A 17,210-nucleotide genomic window follows, 5' to 3' on the forward strand; every position below is an offset into this window, starting at 1 on the left:
TCCTTCATGCAGAGACACGTATGTTTTTGTCCTCGTCCCCTCTTTACACTTCAGGTACACACTATTCACTATTCCGCCCTTTCTCTTTCACTGAATCCATCGTGGAGATCTCTCCGTATCGGTTCATGAGGGCTTTCCTCGTTCTAACAACTACACAGTATTTCCAAGAATGGATGTTCCTACCATTTTTGTTTAACCAGCACGGCAGTTTTCCACCTACACTTTGTGTGTGAGGAAACTGATGTCTGCGAGAAATAACCTGTCCAAGGTCACTCAGCCTGGAATCCCGGCCTCCTGATTCCCAGTCCACTGCCCTTCTGAAAAGGGCCTTGTTCTGGGCAGGAAGTTTGAGGCTAAACTTTATCTCCCCCACCCCCCGTATCTCTGCCTGGCCTATTTCCACCTCTGAGTTCTGAGACTGTCACCAGCTAGACCCCAAGAGCTGACCTTTATTGCTCACCTACTTGGTTCCACTGACCTTTGTCCCACATTCTTCCTTAAACTCTTCTTTCTTTATTTTTAATACGAAATTTATTGTCAAATTTGTTTCCATACAACACCCAGTGTTCATCCCAACAGGTGCCCTCCTCAATGCCCATCACCCACCCACCCTCCCCTCCCTCCCACCCCCCATCAACCCTCAGTTTATTCTGTTTTTAAGAGTCTCTTATGGTTTGCCTCCCTCCCTCTCTCTTTTTTTTTTCTCCCCTTCCCCCATGGTCTTCTGTTAAGTTTCTCAGGATCCACATAAGGGTGAAAACATATGGTATCTTTCTCTGTATGACTTATTTCCAGCTTATCTCTTAACTCAGGCAAAAGACCTGCGGGGCAAAATATCCTGTGATGGAAACTGAAACAACCCCAAGCAGTAACAACTGCCTGGACAGGAGCTCTGGTGGCCCAGACCACCCAGACCAGTTTAAGCTTAACACCTACCCTGACTCACACCTGTGCAGATGGACCCTGGCATGGCCTACAGTTACCTTTACCTCCTCATGATACTAAAATCTCCACCCAACGAGCCTCAGCCTCATTTACGTAACATACAATGTACGTATGGGCATGTTTCCTTAAGGAACAGGCGTTGACCTTCTGCTCGCCTGTACATGCAACATGGCTCCCCATCTAAATGTTCATCCTAAATAAAAGAAACCTACTCACCCTCGTTCAGGGAGTCATGACTTTGGAAGATTTTCCCCACGATCTCATTTGCTGCAAATAAAGTTTCCTTCGTGCGATTACCCACCTGTAGTTTCTACCTGGGACCCCCCCCTTCCTCCCCCCCCCCCCCCCGCCCCAAGGAGCGAACTCACACGAGTTAGCTTACTCTGGCTGTCCTGCTCTGGGCTCCGAAGGTAGCAGGTTCTGCACCCTTCTTGAAGAAAGAGGGGAGCCTTACCTTGAGGAAAGAGGGGAGCCTTACCTTTGCGTGACCTGTCCCTCCTAACCCTTGAATGCTGTGTCCAGAGCTTTGGGGGTGCAGCTACGCCTGGGCTGTAGGCGGGCAAGTCTCCTTCTTTTGTCCCAACAGTGGAGTCACCGGTCCCTTAAATATCTGGCCCCTTGGGGGCGATCCCTTACTGAGCCTCCACAGCTGCCCCAGCTAGATTGGCACGCTGCTCTGCTGGGGGAGGGGAGGGGGGAAGTAAGGCTGGAGCCAAGGCTGGAGGAAATGCTGGGGACCAGGCGTGTGGGCAGGAGACTGAGGGTGGTGGTCCAGGCTTACTTTTCCTGTTCTCTTTCGCCAGAGGTTTTGGTTCTCACTGCTGGTAGGTGGGACCTCGCTGAGCTGAGGGGCTCAGGGTAGCGTGTGTGTGCGCACACGCACATACATACACATATGTACATGTGTGAACAGTCCAGTGGGGCCGGAGTCAGGGAAGTCTGCCACTTCGCATACATCCAGGGGGCACCGTTCATGTTGGACTCTATGTGTGGTGCCTGCATGGCTTTAAGTGGCCTCACAGGGCCACCCTGGAGGAGGAGATAGACATGTTAGCTCCCCTCCCCCTTCCCACTCCTATAGCTCAATCCTTCTCTAATCCAGGTAGAGGGTAAGAGGGCCTACCCTCCTGTTGGAGGGTGGCTGGAGAGCATGCCCATCCCCCACTCTGGGACCTGCATCCCAGCTGTTCAAAGCCCCTCCCCGTTCTTTCCTTATTGTCTGCACGCTTGGGACAGTCTACCAACACACATGAGGTTCTGGTGCTCTGTAAGGACTCACTGGTCGGTCAGTAGCCCTGCCCTGGATCCTCCCATGCCCTGGAGTGACCCCCGCCTGCCAGCAGCAGCATCACGGCTACTTTTGCTGCATCCCTGAGGGCAGGGGTAAGAATAGAGCAGGAGTGTCCGGGTGGCTCAGGATCTGAGCCCTGGGGCAGAGTCCCTGGGTGCTTTGCGGGGGAGGCTACTGTCAGCCCAGGCCTTATAAGGGAAACGTCCAGGTTGCAGCTGCTATTGGGACCTGTAGGGCTGATGGGATAAGTGGGCTGGCCAACAGGGAGGAGCCTGGGTGTGACCTGAAAGTCTCCCTGCCCGAGCCTTGGCCTCTCTGGCCCATCTGTCGGAGCTGGTGGTCGTCCAGACACTTTGCCTTCTCTGGAAGCCTCCCATACCTGTCCTTGAGGCTCCTCATGATCCAGGCCTCCTGGATGGGTTGGAGGTGAGGGTGCAGGAGACCCTGCCAAAATCAAATGGATTGGGCCCATACTTCCAATCTCCACGGGGGGCACTAGGGAGCTGGAGGGTGTGCCTCTGCGTGTGTGTGTATGTGTGTGTGTGTGTGTGTTGTGTGAGCGTGTGTGTAGAGGGTGCACAGAGACCAGGCGCTAGGGACCTTGAGTGTGTGTGTATGTGTGTGTGTGTGTGTGTGTGTGTGTGTGTGTGTGTGTGTAGAAGATGCACAAAGACCGGATTACAGGGAGGCAGGGAGGGGAGAGGCAATTATATGGACGCAGGAGGCTAGTTTTGCTCAAAATGCTCCGTTTATTGCTCTATTCAATGACCACGAGCAAATTATAAAAAGACACCAAATGTCTCTGTCTGCCGTGGAATAAATATTTAAAGTCAGCAATAAAAACACGTGGCTCCAAGATAACACATGTTGCCAAGAGTCATGCACGCCCGACTGACGGGCTCTCAACACACGCATGGACACAGGAACACACGCAGAGCTACACGCAGCGAGACTTCTGGGAAGGCTTTCCCACGGTGACACAGAAAAGTGTTCCACACGGATCTGGGGCCCAGACCCCACCCCACCCTCAGAGCTCCCCCTTCTCCCACCCCCCACCAGGGCTCAGGTCCTCTGGGTTCACAGCCCCCCTCCGTCCCCTGCTTCCTCAATGCCTCACAGGCTGGTCACTGCCTCCTGAAGGCATCTGACACCAAGAGGTCATCCTGGCTGTGATACTCCCCCCACCCCAACCCAGAGACCTCTCGCCCAGCTGAGATCTCTCGGCCCATTCCTCAGGCGCTCCCCATCCCGAGCTCAGTAACTGGGGCAAAATGCAATCTGCCGGGTGGGAAGTGGGGGTGGGGGCCCAGGGCAGGCGCCTCTGCCTGGGCTACTGTGGGGCTGGGGCTCATCACCCCTTTCCCCGGGCCGAGGAGACACAGTGTCCGGTACAGACAGCAGAGATGGACAGACAGACAGACACGCTACAGCGGGACGCTTGCGGCACAGAAACGTTTTGGATCAAGTAGCAATGGAACTATCATTAAAAACTGAGGCCCCAGGTCTGCATGGCATGGGTCAGGCCCCGGGACCCCAGGCCTGGCCTGGCACATCCCTCTCCCACCCTGCCCCAGTCCCCAGTATGTACAGTAGGAAGAGCTATGTTCGGGAGCAGGGGCCAGGCCAAGGCTGCCGGAGGAGGGAGGAGGAAGGAACAGACTAGAGAGAAGGAAGCAGGAGGGGCAGGGACAGGGGGCAGGCGGGGACCCGAGGCAGGGCCCCACATGGAACCGGGGCGGAGGGCCCAGACTCAGGTTGGGCGGTGCCCAGAGGACCTCGGGGCAGGAGCGCAGTCACTCTGGGGACTGGCGTGACAGCTGCTTCTCGTAGAGGCTCATGACATGGTGTACAAACTGGTATTGCTCACATGTCTGGATCATGCCGCCCCTGCGGGCAGAGATGCACAGCGGAGACGGGATGGTTGAGAGACGACGGGCTGCGGGAGGGTGCCCCCAAACCCACGACTGCCCATCATTCGCGAGGGGCCTGGTCTTTGTGTAGCGCGGAGGGGTCAACCCTTGCCAGCCACGTCCCTCTGCTCCTTCCTGTCCCGCCCAGCTCTGGCGCACACAGCAGGGACAGAGAGGACGTGCCCCACCACCCCTCCCCCCTCCCCAGCTGGGTTCCTTTCCCCTCCTCATCCGGCCAGCAGCTGTCTGGATCCAGCTCCTCTCCCCATCTGTGTCCTCCACTCCCCATCCACCAGCACGTCCATGTGCCGTGGGTCCTCCTGCCCCGCACCCCACGCGTGCCTCAGTCTCTCCCCATGCGCCCCCACCCCCGTGCACGGGCTGACCTGTCCTGACGGAGCTGGCACGTGGTCTTAAGGATGTCCACCACTCCCTCCTGCCGCAGCTGCTGGCAGCAGATGCTGGTGGCGATGAAGCAGCCCGTCCTCCCAATCCCTGCACTGAGGGCAGAGGGGACGCTGGGGTAAGGAACGGACCGGCGTGGGGAGCAGGGAGGCTGCGCTGCCCTGGTGGGTGGCTGGGAGGACCCACCTGCAGTGGACGACGATGGGGGCGCAGCGGGGCCCCTCCTGCCGGGCGGCCTCCTCCACCTCCCGCACCAGGTGCAGGAGTGGGGGGGCCCGGTCTGGGGTCTTCTGGTCGGGCCAGGACGTGAACCAGTAATGCTTCAGGCCTCGCTCTTCGGTCCCGCTCTGTCCAGGAGACAGAGACCCACCCCAGATACATGTGAACTCTTAGAGTCCCCAACGCAGCCCAAAGTTGGGAAGGGAGCAGCGAGAACACAGTGGGGAGACCCCGGCGTGGGACCCACGGCCTCTGCCACCTACACCGTGCTGCTCGTACTGCTCAGTGGCATCAGAGACCCACAGCCAGCTTGGTGGTGGAAGCTGCTCAGTGACAACTGGTCTTCCCTGGTCCGTTCTGCCCCAACAACTCCAGGGTCCTCCAAGAGAGGCAGAGAGTCCCTCTCCAATCCGCTCCTGTCCTCTGCTCCCTTATCTTAAACAGCCGGGTCACCCCTCAGTCTCATGACCAGGAGCCTGGGGGCTCTCCTGCTCACGTCACTATGCTTCGCCTGCCACCACCCCCAAGTCTTGTCAGTGTTCTTGCCTCTCCACCAGCTCCACCTCCACTTTGCCCTTTATCGTGTCTCCACCGTCTCTCCCTCCCCCGACTGCTCTATCCCCACAGTGGCCAAACGTGGTCCGTGTGCAGCACAGATCTGGACACGCTGCTCTCCTGCTCAGAACTCTCCAACGGCCCTTGTTGCTCTCCGAATAAAACCCACTCTCCTTAGTCTTCAGTCTGGCAAATGAGACACACCGTATAGGATCTAGCCCTCCAAGCCCGTCTCCTATCCCTGAACACGAGTAGTACTCAATCTGGAGTGCTCCTGCACTCCAGATGGTTTGTACATAAAACCTCTGCTGTGCGCGTGCGCACACACACACACACACACACACACACACACACAGCTATTTCATCTTCCGTGCCTTTCTTTTTAACTTTTTTCTCTGCCTGGAATGTTTTCTCCCTTGTTTGCCCCTAGTCAACTCCTACTCATCCTGCAAACTCCATTCAGCACCACCACTTCCAGGAAGCCCTCCCTGAACACCCTGGCGAATGGAGTGGCCTTCTTCTATGTTCTTGCCAATCTCTAGCCTGGTACTTACCATTAGGGGTGCTCCTTTAGGAGAGAGTCCAGGCTTTGGACAGTCTGTGTTCCCAGTACCCACCCAGAACCAGGCGTAGGGAGGCTTCTTATAGAGACTCATGGACTCATGGACAAAAGTAAATACTTCCCATGGCAGTGTGACAATGAGGCGGCCCTCACCTCACCTCAGCCTCTCTTTCTGGGGAAGCAGAAAGCTTCCTGGTACTTGGCTCACCTCTCCCAGCCTTTGGGGTTATTACATTGGGCTCTACCCAATCCAGAGGATTCCTAAGGAACAATCTCCTCTCTTATGCTGAGCCTAGAAGAAGCACCACTTCAGAGTGGGAGGATACCTCCCCCCACTCTTTTGGGCTGTTTTGTATTGCTCATATTTAGTATGTCTTCCTTCTTTTTTTTTTTTTTTCCCTTTTTGTGTAACCATGACTTTCCTGTGCAACCCAAACGCAGCAAGAAGTGTCTGCCCTCTGGTGGACAGATTGAATACTACAGGATCTCAAAGTTCTAACGGACCTTCAATTCTAAGGACTGGAGGTTGTTTGGAGATCTCTTACCCAGGCAGTTCTGGACTTGAGTGTATCTGAAGCAGAGTTGGAAGGCATCATGAATGACAGTGTAGACAGAGAGAGAGCCCAAGAGCATAAAATACAACTGATATCTGGTCCTGCCTCCGGCCCCCAAGTCCATTCACCCCTCCCTCATCCCTGTTTATCAGTACATCCTGAGAGTGACAGAGGCCTGGATTTCAGCTACAGACCCCGTTATCTGTGGAGGCCCCCGGTCATGGCCCTGTCCCCCATCCTCCCAGTCCGGCCCAGCCCAGTCCCTGGCCTCACCCTGAGGGAGATGAGTCGCAGCCGGTAATCCTCGGTATGAATGACTTTCTGCACAGTGATCTCCACTCCGTCGTACATCACCTGCTCCTCCGGCCAATACTCAGTGCACTTCTGCAGGGGCCCAGACCAGGCTGCAATACACTCCCAGTTCCCCACCCGGTTTCCCCAGGGCCCCACCAGGGCCAGCAGGGCAAGATACAAAAGGACAACAGGTTCGCAGTTAGACGGCAGTTCAAACCTCAGCTTCATAACCTGTACGTTACTTCCCTTTTTTGAGCCTCAGTTTCCTCATCTGGAAACCGGAAGTGATGCCTACTCTGAAGCACTCTAGTGGGGATTCGATTAAATGGGCTACTATGGGTAAAGAAGTAGCCGGAGTGGGCCCCAGCGGGCAGGGAGGCAGGACCCAATCAGAGCATAAGCCGGGCAGGTGGAGAGGGCAGGGCCTGGACTTAACCTCGCTCAGCCTCCCATTTCCTCCCCTTGGCAGTGGCGTGAACACTACCACCCTCACGAGACTGTTGTAAGGATTCATACGGAAACAAGATGCTTAGCCGAGGGCACAAAGCAGCAGACGCCTGGCAGCGGCATGGGGTGCTTACCTCATTCATCTCCTCGATGTTGGTGATCATGACGATGATGGGTGTCTGCTCCTGCCACACCATGCGCCAGAAGTCGCTGACCGTGCTGACGATGGGTCCCTGCGTGGCAATGTACACCTTCTCCTCCCCACCGTAGCCCTGTGGCCAGCCAAGTCCAGGCTATCAGGGTCGGACGCAGCGCTCCCTGGGCCCAGTCCCCACACTCAGGCCCTTCCCGGGGGGCTGGCAGGAGCCACGCTGGCTTAAGGGCAAGCCTGGAGGTCAGATCCTGTTGGCTTGGGCCTCCCTTTCAGGGAGAGGTCGCTGGGATGGGGCTACGTACCCGGATGTAGTTGGCGTTGATGTAGGAACTCAGAGGGTCATCGGGGTCTGGCGAGGTCAGACATACTCTGCTGTGGGGGTCTGGGGTGCGGGGGGAGACAGGTGAGGCTGGTATTTGACAGAAGCAGCACCCTTCTAGTGCAGGGCTCCCCTTATCTGGCCCGCTTCCGGGCACCCACATTTTTCCTGGGACTCCTGAAGTTCCTCCTTCGCCTACCCACTAGCAAAACACAGGCCTGTCTCCGTGACCCTGGGTCTCCACCTCCATAGCATCATTGCCTGCCCCTTGCCTGTGTCCCTTAAGCTGCCCCGGGCTCACTGTGCGTCATGTTCTGGAGAGGAGTGGGCTAAGTCCAGAAAAGGAATTACCTACAGTGCACATCCTGGTCGGCAGGGGTGGCAGAGTTTGGGTACGCACTGTCACTGACGTGCTGTGCACACTTGAAAAGCACATGTCCTTCCTAAGCCTCGACTTTCCTATCTGTAATACGGGGGGTAGACACGCCCACTTCCCAGCGTTACTGGGAAGCTAAACGAGAAAACAGCTGTGAAAGTGCGAGGTAAACCGTCAAGTGCTTTATAAAGAGCTATTAAGATCTGGGGGTAGAGAGCCAAGGGAGAGCCCAGGGATGGATGAAATGGTAGGGTCTTAGCAGCAGGTGCACGTGCGCACAGAGGGCTTTTTCCTTTTTCTCCCAGTCTATTCCCGTGTCAAATCCCACAGCCGCAGATTCTCACAACCTCCTGCTCCTCTTCTTGGAGTAGAATCTGTTTTGTTCCAGCTACAGCCTCCCTGAACTGACTATTCTGTCAGCCAGCAGAGGCTGGGACTGGGACGGGGAGGCCATGTGAGGCGGGCAGGGAGTTGGCTGGGGGCCCGCGGCCCTGGCCTCTGGTCTGGTTCTGTCACCAGCTCACGGTCTTAGCCCTTCTCCGGGCTTCGGTTTCTCTCCCGAGAAACTACAGGCTGAACTACAGGCACATCCGGCATACAGTCTGGGGCTCTCCGAGGCAGCACAGGGGAGCCAGAGGGTGGGGTTCAAGTCCTGGCTCTGTGACTTGCTACGAGTGCCAACGGGCACGATTTCCTTAGTTCCCCTGTGCCGCGTCTGTGAACCGGAGACATCCCTTCCGTCATGGCCCCGCTGGTCTTGTAAAAATAAAAGGAGTGAATGGTATCCAGGTGTCCTCAGGCCAGTAACTTAGCCCAGCACGCACTGTATCGCACAGCACGTAGCTGTGATCGCTGCCATTATTACAAGTTTCCCTGTAGGTTAACAGGTCGAGAGGATCCCAGACCTGGTAGGAGAAACAGGAGGTGACCCTCACAAGCCTCCGTTCTCCGGACGTTTTATGGGGAGGCGAGTTCTCCTCCCTCCCATGCCCGGAAGTCCTGGCAGGTGACCTGGGGGTGGGGCCCCCTTGTGGACAGGGGCACAGAGAGGTTAGGGGTGGAGGAGGGAGGGTCCATGAAGGAGACTCTGGGTGGCCAGCAGAAGAGAGGAGCGGGGAGTGCTGAGGGGCCACCTCCCTGCCTGCCCAGATTAGGTGCTAGAAGTGGGCACACCCCTCTTTGACCAGCCACCAGGGCCTCTGGCGTTGAAGAAGAACCACTGTGGGAACGGGAATGGTTCTACTGACCCCACTGAATACTGCCTCCGTGCCTGGCACTGTGCTGGAGGGTAGGGACTCCACGACAAACAGGACACGGTCCCTGCCCCCAAGTGTCAGGCAGGCAGACAAGCAGCGTGTGGTCTGAAAGCACCCAGGCTGGGTCCTAAGGCCCTGTAGGAGCAGGGGTAGGGAACACCATTCTGTCTGATGCCAGTGCACGGGGCCAGGCAGGGGGTGGTGACATGAGGTGGTGAGGAACCAAATGACAAAGGGTCTTATAAACCATGCTTATAAGGCTGGACCTAAACCGGAGGATTATAAAGGTGGCAATGACAGGGTAAAGGAGAAGAATGACATGACTGGATGTCTGCTTTGCACCATTTCGGGGACAATGGTAGATGACGGACAGGAGGGGAGACCAACCAGGAGATTATTGCCCAGCCCAACTCCAGGGGCATTATGTCAGTGCAGTCCATGTAAATGGCACCCCTGGAATTGGGCAACATACAAGCCCTGAACCCCAAAAAGTCATTTGGCAGTGAGGATGGCGAGGGAGAGCTGATACGAGATTTCCTTCCTTCCTCCCTCCCTCTCTTCCTCCCTTCCTCCCTCCCTTCCTTCTATCCTTCCCACCCCTCCCTCCCTCCCTCCCTCCCTCATTCAAACAGGAGCAGAATGTCTGCTATGTGTCAGGCACTATTTTGGTACTTGGGACACAGTGGCAAATGGACAGAAAGCGCTCCCCTGTATCTTGTCCTCAGTGCTGCCAGCTGGGTTACTGGTCACTTTGTCCTAGTAACTGTCCACGGATCTGTTTCTTCCATTAGACTGTGAACTCCCTGTGTCTCATTCATGCCTGAATTCTCATTCCCTGGGGTAGGGGCTCAGCAAATGTGGGCCAAGCGAATGAGAGAACAAGCCTCGGGGTGTCCTGGATCTGGTGGGCCTCTGCCAAGCCTGACGTGTCCTCTGTCACACACACCCCCGCGCGGATCCCGGGCTCTGAGGCACAGGGTCAATTCTTGCTGGCCACAGAGGATTCTCTGTTGAGCTCCAGGGCCTGCAGGCTCAGAGCATGGTGGAAGTGGCCCAAGGCCTCTCAGCAATCCAGTGGGGACCGCTGGAGCGATGGCCTGGCTCCCAGCCTCCCCCAGGGGTCATTCCGAGTGGCCAGCAAAGCCCCCGGTTCTGGGGGACCCGAGCCCCTCCCTTCACGCAGGGCTGCCTGGTTGGAGGGTGGCAAGATGAGGGAAGAGGTGAGCAGCCCTGAATAATGCATCCTGGCCTTAAATGGTGCTTTGTTTAACCGGAACTACCTAGAGACTGTGTAACCATAGCAACCACAAGTCGATATTTTAAAAGTTAAAAATAAGTCATGACATCTTACATGTTGTTGGAGATGCTGATGGGAAAACTGCTTTTTTAAAGCCTCGTTACTCCACCAACCGAGCGGAGTAGGTTGGTGGGGACTCACTTCCAACACGTCACCCCCTAAGCCAGCCTTGGGGCCTGGGGCCTGAACTTGGCAGGGGTGACAGGCAGACAGGGGCTTGATGAAAGTTATCCGAAAATGACACCCCAGGCTGAAAGAGGAACGTTCGGTCACCTGGTCTAACTGTCCCTCTCAGACCCGCCAGGGGACTGACCATGCAGCTTCACTTGCACACCCTGAGTGACATGGAGCTCGCTCTCTGACAGGCAGCTCATTCCCTTGTGGGGCGGCTCTTCCTGGGAGAGGACTCACAACCAGAACAAAGTCAACTCAAGGTAGACCAAAGAGCCCAGTTCCGGGGGTCAAGGAGGCCCAGTTTGAAACTTCCTGGCTGCGTGACTGTGGATGAGCCAATTAACCTCTCGGAGCCCTCATTTCCTCCCTTCAAAATCTGCCCACTCTGAAGAGATAAAAGAGAGTGAAAATACTCTCTAGTCACCACGCACCGTCTAGGAGCTCTTACGACCTTCCCTCTTTCTCTCTGGGTTTCCAGAGCCAGGCACAGCCAGGGCAAGGGTGAAGGAAAGAACTAACCTCTGCCCTGAGCAGGGAGACTTTCCCGGCACTCGGTACCCCCTAACCCTCCTTCCCTCCTTCTCGTGACCCTGAAGGCCTAGCTCAGGGCAAGGGGCACCCAGGTGAGGGTGAGCCTGCCCTCACCTTCTGGGGCAGCGAGTACTCACTGGGAAGGATGGTTTTGTACCGGTTCTTCCGCACCAGCCCAGGGATGTCATACTCCTTCGGATCCACAAAGTTCATGGGGATTTCCTGCAAGATGAGGACACGGGGGAGTTAGCAGCTGTGGGCTGGCTCTCACAGACGTTTGAATCCAGGCACCGGTGTGCCCCTAACTTCTAGTCCAGACGTTTGCTTGAGTGCATGCCTTCTTTCAGTAAACATTTAGTATTAAATGAGTCACTGCACATAAAAAGCATTTAGAATAGCACCTGGCACGTAGTGAGTAAATAATAAATGTTACTATTATTATAGTCGATCAAGGGCCAACCTGGCACATAGTAGACACTCAATTAATGGCTGCTGAACAAAGAACAAGGAGAGAACCAGGGACCTGGCCAATCACACTCCCTGCGCTGCAGCCAACCTGAATGGCTTCACGGATCCGGGTTCCCACCCAGGGCATCCCCACCGCAGGAGCTCAGGCAGTGCCACACTCTTTGTGGTTAACATCCACCCCATCCTCTGTCCTGTCCACCTTAAATGCCATCTCCTCCAAGAAGCCTTCCCCGATTCTCCCCGGGAAAAGAGCCTCCTTCTGAGCTCCCAAGGATATGTTTGCACCTCCCAATCATGCTCTGTGTCGAGAGCCCCAAGTTCACACTTCTCCACCTGGCATGTGAGGTCGCCTTGGATCTGGTCTTTATTTACCGTGGGTTGTTCTCAGTGACCCGCTCTCTAGTTACAGGCAGGTCTCTTCTGTGCTGCAAATACGCCCCTCCCCATCCCGCTCCAGGTCTGAGCTCCCAGCGTGCCTTCTGACTCTGCTAGTTGGGAGCCCTGATCCCACCCCTCTCCACCTGTCCAAACAGTTTCTAGGCTGTAAGTTCACCTCTTGGCCCCTCCCCACTGTTCTCTGGGATGACTCCCCAGTGCCTCGGGCTTCTTCACCCCCCCCCCCTTCCATCTGACCCCGCTGCTCAGCGCCTGACTACACGTAGTTTCACAGTGTCCACAGTTTTTGGACATAGTAAGTATGGGCTTTAAGTACTGAGAAAGATTCACTTTCTTGGGTTACTGTGAGAATCGAAAAAAAACAAAAAAACAACCAAAACCAAAACCAACGTGTCCAAAAGTGCCCACGGAGTGAGTGTGCAGGCCATGTTCTTTTCTCTCTGGGCAAATTCAACAACAATCTACTGAACAGGAAACACCAGAGAGGATTCAAACCCCTTCTTCAAGGGGAGGTGATGATGGGGGACACAGAGCAGAACTGAGGCTCGGGTGGTTAAGGAAGGCTTTCTGGAAGCATCCAGTGGGACAATGATGTGAGTACAGGCATGGGAGGAGAGGCCCGGGGGTAGGGGGAGGTGGTGGTCCAGTTTGAAGTGGACAGTCGCTGTAGGGGTGGGGGGCATAGGGCTGAACAAAGAGGCTGGGCTAGCCCAACTTGGGTAAGACAGGCGATGCCCAGCCCTGGAGAATGTGGAGCAGTGGGTCGGAGAATGACTGCGGTTTTCACAGAGGAAATGGCCATCCAGTCCAGGTAGGAGACAAGGTGGCCTGGGCAAGGGGAGCTGAGGGAGGTTCATGGCTTCCCCATCCCTCTGGCCTCTCCCCGAATACTCAAGGCCTCTTTCCCATTCCTGCCCATACTGGTGAGTTACCGGATGGGTAGGTTTGAGTGAGGAATCAGCTTTTGGACCCAAGCCCCTTCCTTCCTCCTCCTTTGGGGACCCTCCTGCAGAGAAACAAACATAGGGATGGCCCCCATGGGGTGTGGGGTGCACCACCTGGGGGGGGTAGAAAATCTGCAAATTCTGGGGCTCAGTATTAGAAAGCTCACTATCACGACGCACCTAAGCCTCATTTCACACTTTGCCTTCATCAACGAAAACAAAGGAGACACTGTCATTACGTCTTAGCTGATGACTGGTTGAGGGCTCAGGCAGGTAAAGCAGGTAAATGTCATTTATTGGGCCCCTCAAAATCCCACAGGAGGCAGCTGGACCAGGCTGCTGCAAGGGGTCTAGAGGGGGACAGGGTGACTGGAGGGATGTCAGAGGATGAACGACGCTCGGTGATGTCAGCCGGGCGAAGGGAGGGAAAACAGGAAGTCAGAAGGAAGGCATTCTTTGACTTTCAAAGCACCGCAGTGGGCAGTGAGGACTTGGGGACGCCACCGAGCACCCGTCACCCAGCGGAGCCCTCTGCACACATTAGCCATGTCTTTCATCCTTGCAACATTCCTATGATTTCTACCCCCATTTTCCAGGTGAGGAAACGGAGGCTCAGAGGGGAAGCAGCTCGCCCAAGATGGTGGGAGAGCGGATAAGGAAATAACAAATCCATCAGATGCTGGGTTCTGGGCACCCCCACCACTGCCTTGCTAGGTGCGTGATCGGTGTGAGCAGAAAGGTCTACCCAGAGTGGCGTGACTGGCACGGGAGGACTCACAAAGAATTCTGCCTGCAGCAGGAAGGGGTCCAGGGCCTTCTCGTGAAGCTCCTTGGCCTGCAGGACACGGGAGGCGCTGAGCAGGTACTCGCGGGCTGACTCCTCACGTGGGGACATGAGATAGCCGAAGCCCTCCTCATTGCAGCCTGGTGTGCACATGTCCAGGGTCAGGGAGACATTGGAGCCCCTCCTGGAAGGACCGGGAAAGGGGGGGTGAGTCTCAGGGGCGGGGAGGTGGGGAGGGAGAGATCAAGGGTGGCAGCGGGAGGAGTGGGAGGGTGACAGCACCCCTGACGGGAGCAGCATGAGTCTCAGCTCCGGGGCTTAGGCCTGATTCCCTGTCTCCTGCCTCCTGCAATGGAGATGCTAACTGAGGTGGGGGGCTTGGGGCCCCGGTTCCAGAGGTTCCATCCAAGGCGGCCTCAACACAGCCCTCCCTGGACTCTCTTCTGTCACTGCCCAGAGGCAGTGCCCAGCCCTGTGGCCCCAGGAAGCTCATGAGAGAGGGCACCTGACTAGAGCAGGAAAGCGACGCTCTACCCCTCCGCATCATGGCCTCGGTCCCGCCAGTCCTGGCTGACGCTGGCCATCCAGGAGAGGCCAGGCCCCTTGGCTGTCAGGGGAAGACGGAGTCCCGGGGCTGCATAGCAGCAGCAAAGATGTCTGCACTGGACAGGCTCTACCCCATTCGGTGTCTAAAGCGTCAACAGAACAGTTGAAGGGCGCTGACCACATAGAAAGGGAAAGCGAGTCCCAGAGAGGGGACAAGAACTGCCCAAGCTCACACAGTAAGGGAATTGCAGAGCCGAAACTAAAAGCTAGGTTTTCTGACTCCTCGTCCAGGGCTTCTTCCAAGATATCATGTGGAGAACTCAAACCTGGTGTGATCCAGCTTACCCAACGAGGCTCTGAAAAGGTGCTGACACCTCCCAAAGTATGTTCTGGGGAATACTCCGGGACATTCTATAAAAGCAGAGTGGTCAGCAGACTTTGAGGAATGCCACACGCTACCCGCTTGCTGATTTACAATGAACGCAAGCGTGTTACAGGCCCGGACGAGTCCTGTAATAAGGGAACCTACCCGAACTTACTTGAGCACAGCAGCGTATGTGTGAGTGTGCACACACATACACCTGTATATGCCTATGCGCTCGTGTGCACTAACGGCACTTCTCAGCATTTACCTTGGGGCACTCTGATCTATAGGAATCAGACCTGACGAGCATGTGTCTACACTGGCTAAACTAAGAGGCCAGCTCTATCCTGGGCCCTGGGAGTCAGAGTCAGGCGTCTGCCCTTCTGATGGGGAGCTGAGAGCTCAAAAGCCCATAGAGCCCACCCCTTCTCCACCCCTCCCACCTTTCCTGTAGACCCATGGACTTGACGGTGAGTGAGGCAGGGTCGGCCTCCGGCTTGATGTCCATCACGAAGTCAAACACAGGAGTCTCAGGGACAGGGTCCAGGTCTAGGAAGTCATCCTCGACCTTCTCTTCCATCCACTCGGAGTAGGTGAAGGAAGGCTGGCGGCTCACGGACTGGCGTCTATCCTCAGGGCGCGGTGGGGCGGGTGGCTCTGGGGGAGCCCTCAGGAGGTGCCACACCTAGTTGGGAAGACACAGCATCGTGGACCTGGGGCCGTGTCAGCTGGCCCCTGAGTGACGGGGTGTCCATGAGATGGAGTCCCCTGCCCTCAATGAGTCTAGAGCAGCCCTGCTCTCCTGGGAGCCGTCTGCATAGCACCGCCCTTCACCTAGATGGGAGTTTCCAGTCCCCACCCGACTCCCTGCCCCCACCCTCCCCCAACCCTCAGTCTCTTGTGGACTGAGGTCTTCTCGGTGGGGTGTGGGGCTCCTACACCAGTCTTCTCTGGCTTTAGTCCTTCCCTCAGCTTAGAACATCGCAAACCCATCTTCAAGAAGAAGGTGTCCCTCAACCCAGGCTGGGCTCACCAGTGGAAGGGCACAGATACCCTGTCCTTGCCCCGACCTGAAACATCTAGCTCAGAAATCAAGTGGGAGCTGGGGGGGACTGGGCCTCAGGGTCAGAGGAGGGGTGCACGGAGGTCAGGCCAGGAGGTACCTTACCAGGGTGGTAATGAGGATCACAGACAGAGTAACCAGCAGCAGATTGGGGACTTCCCAGGTCCCAATGCCCAGCCAGGCCTGGGGAACATGAGACAGACAGTCACCACAGGGTGGTGGTGGCGGGGGGCCAAGTTCTCATTCATTCCGGCAGCGACAGAACTGAGGCTCTGAAAGCTGCCGACCAGGTCTGGGTGGGGAGCAGGGAGATGGGTTTCAGGGGCACGGAAGTATCTTCTGAACTCGGAGAAGCCCCATCCAGGGGTTGGGGGGGCTGGAGGTCCCCAGTCGCTCCCTCCTACCTTGGAGCTCCCTGGAGCTTACTCACCATGGGTCCCAGCTGTTCCGGGAGTGTGAGCAAGGAGGAGATGAGGTCTGTGGCATTCTGTGACCAGATGGGGCCATAGCCGCTGAGCCAGAGCACCCCGCAGGCAAGCTGGGGCAGCCAGGGGGAGCGGACTGAGTTTGGACCCTGGGCTCCCGGCCCCCATAGTCCCCCTGCAGAGCTCACCTGCAGCCTCAACCCGGCCCCCCCAAGGTCCAGACTGCAGAGCTCAGGGAAGAGCCCAGGTACTGTGTGCGCAGAGCAGGCCTCAGGACTCTCCCTGGAGTAAAGCTGACTGGAGGGAGCCAAGATAAAACCCTTCCCAGAAGGGACCCCCACCAGGTACCCACGTAAAAAGTTTCCCAGAGATGTATCTCCATAGACGGGAAATTCTCAGAGAGACCCCTGCAGGCCTGGCTGCTGGGGAGGCCTCAAGTCCTGCTTCTCGGGTTAGGGAAGGCAGGCTGTGAGCGTCTTAGCTGCTGAGGCTGTAGCTGAGAACTCCAGCCTCCTGTACACACCAGCCCGAGGGCTTGGAGTCACTGAGGGACACCGAGAAGGCCCCTCACCTCCCACGATCCCCAGGTGGCCATCCTGGGGAGGACGCAGGGGGCCGTCCCTCCACCTGCCCTCAGTCAGGCCCTTGTAAGGCCTGTGATATCCTTACCAGGAACTGGGAGGCGGCCAACAGGCACAGGCTGTTCCTGACAGGGAGGGAGTGGCTCCCGACGCCTCGAGGTGGTGGCTTCTGAGCCGGCTCTGAGGGCTGTGAAGGCGGTGGGGGCGGTGGCATTTCTCTCGGAGAGTCCGCGAGCCCTTCGGCCTGGTCCAGCGCCTCCATCACTACCGGCTGGGGGAGACCTGTGGAAGGCGGGACACGCGCCCGGTGACTCGGGTCCTGCCGACCCACGGCGGGCCGCTCCTTCTGG

At 56.8% G+C, this 17,210-nt stretch overlaps 1 protein-coding gene across 4 annotated transcripts in view; it reads right to left on the bottom strand.

Annotated features, from left to right (window-relative positions):
• Nucleotides 1-3,285: 3,285 nt before the first annotated feature.
• Nucleotides 3,286-17,210, bottom strand: part of PTPN5 (protein tyrosine phosphatase non-receptor type 5) — a 54,355-nt gene continuing 40,430 nt past the window's right edge. Inside the window, exons 4-15 of one of the 4 annotated variants that reach the window (XM_042959200.1) lie at nt 16,949-17,142; nt 16,285-16,392; nt 15,960-16,037; nt 15,235-15,476; nt 13,876-14,065; nt 11,427-11,511; nt 7,639-7,718; nt 7,317-7,415; nt 6,715-6,825; nt 4,738-4,898; nt 4,533-4,646; nt 3,286-4,123 (exon numbers count right to left, since the gene is read on the bottom strand). In XM_042959200.1, coding sequence (XP_042815134.1) covers nt 4,030-4,123; nt 4,533-4,646; nt 4,738-4,898; nt 6,715-6,825; nt 7,317-7,415; nt 7,639-7,718; nt 11,427-11,511; nt 13,876-14,065; nt 15,235-15,476; nt 15,960-16,037; nt 16,285-16,392; nt 16,949-17,142 — 1,556 coding nt within the window. In that variant the 3' untranslated portion in view covers nt 3,286-4,029. Of the gene's footprint in view, nt 4,124-4,532; nt 4,647-4,737; nt 4,899-6,714; nt 6,826-7,316; nt 7,455-7,638; nt 7,719-11,426; nt 11,512-13,875; nt 14,066-15,234; nt 15,477-15,959; nt 16,038-16,284; nt 16,393-16,948; nt 17,143-17,210 lie in introns of all 4 variants that reach the window. The other 3 variants (XM_042959201.1, XM_042959199.1, XM_042959202.1) reach the window with 3 other exon arrangements.

Source organism: Panthera tigris, chromosome D1 (genome assembly GCF_018350195.1).
Source record: "Panthera tigris isolate Pti1 chromosome D1, P.tigris_Pti1_mat1.1, whole genome shotgun sequence".
Classification (NCBI taxonomy): domain Eukaryota; kingdom Metazoa; phylum Chordata; class Mammalia; order Carnivora; family Felidae; genus Panthera; species Panthera tigris.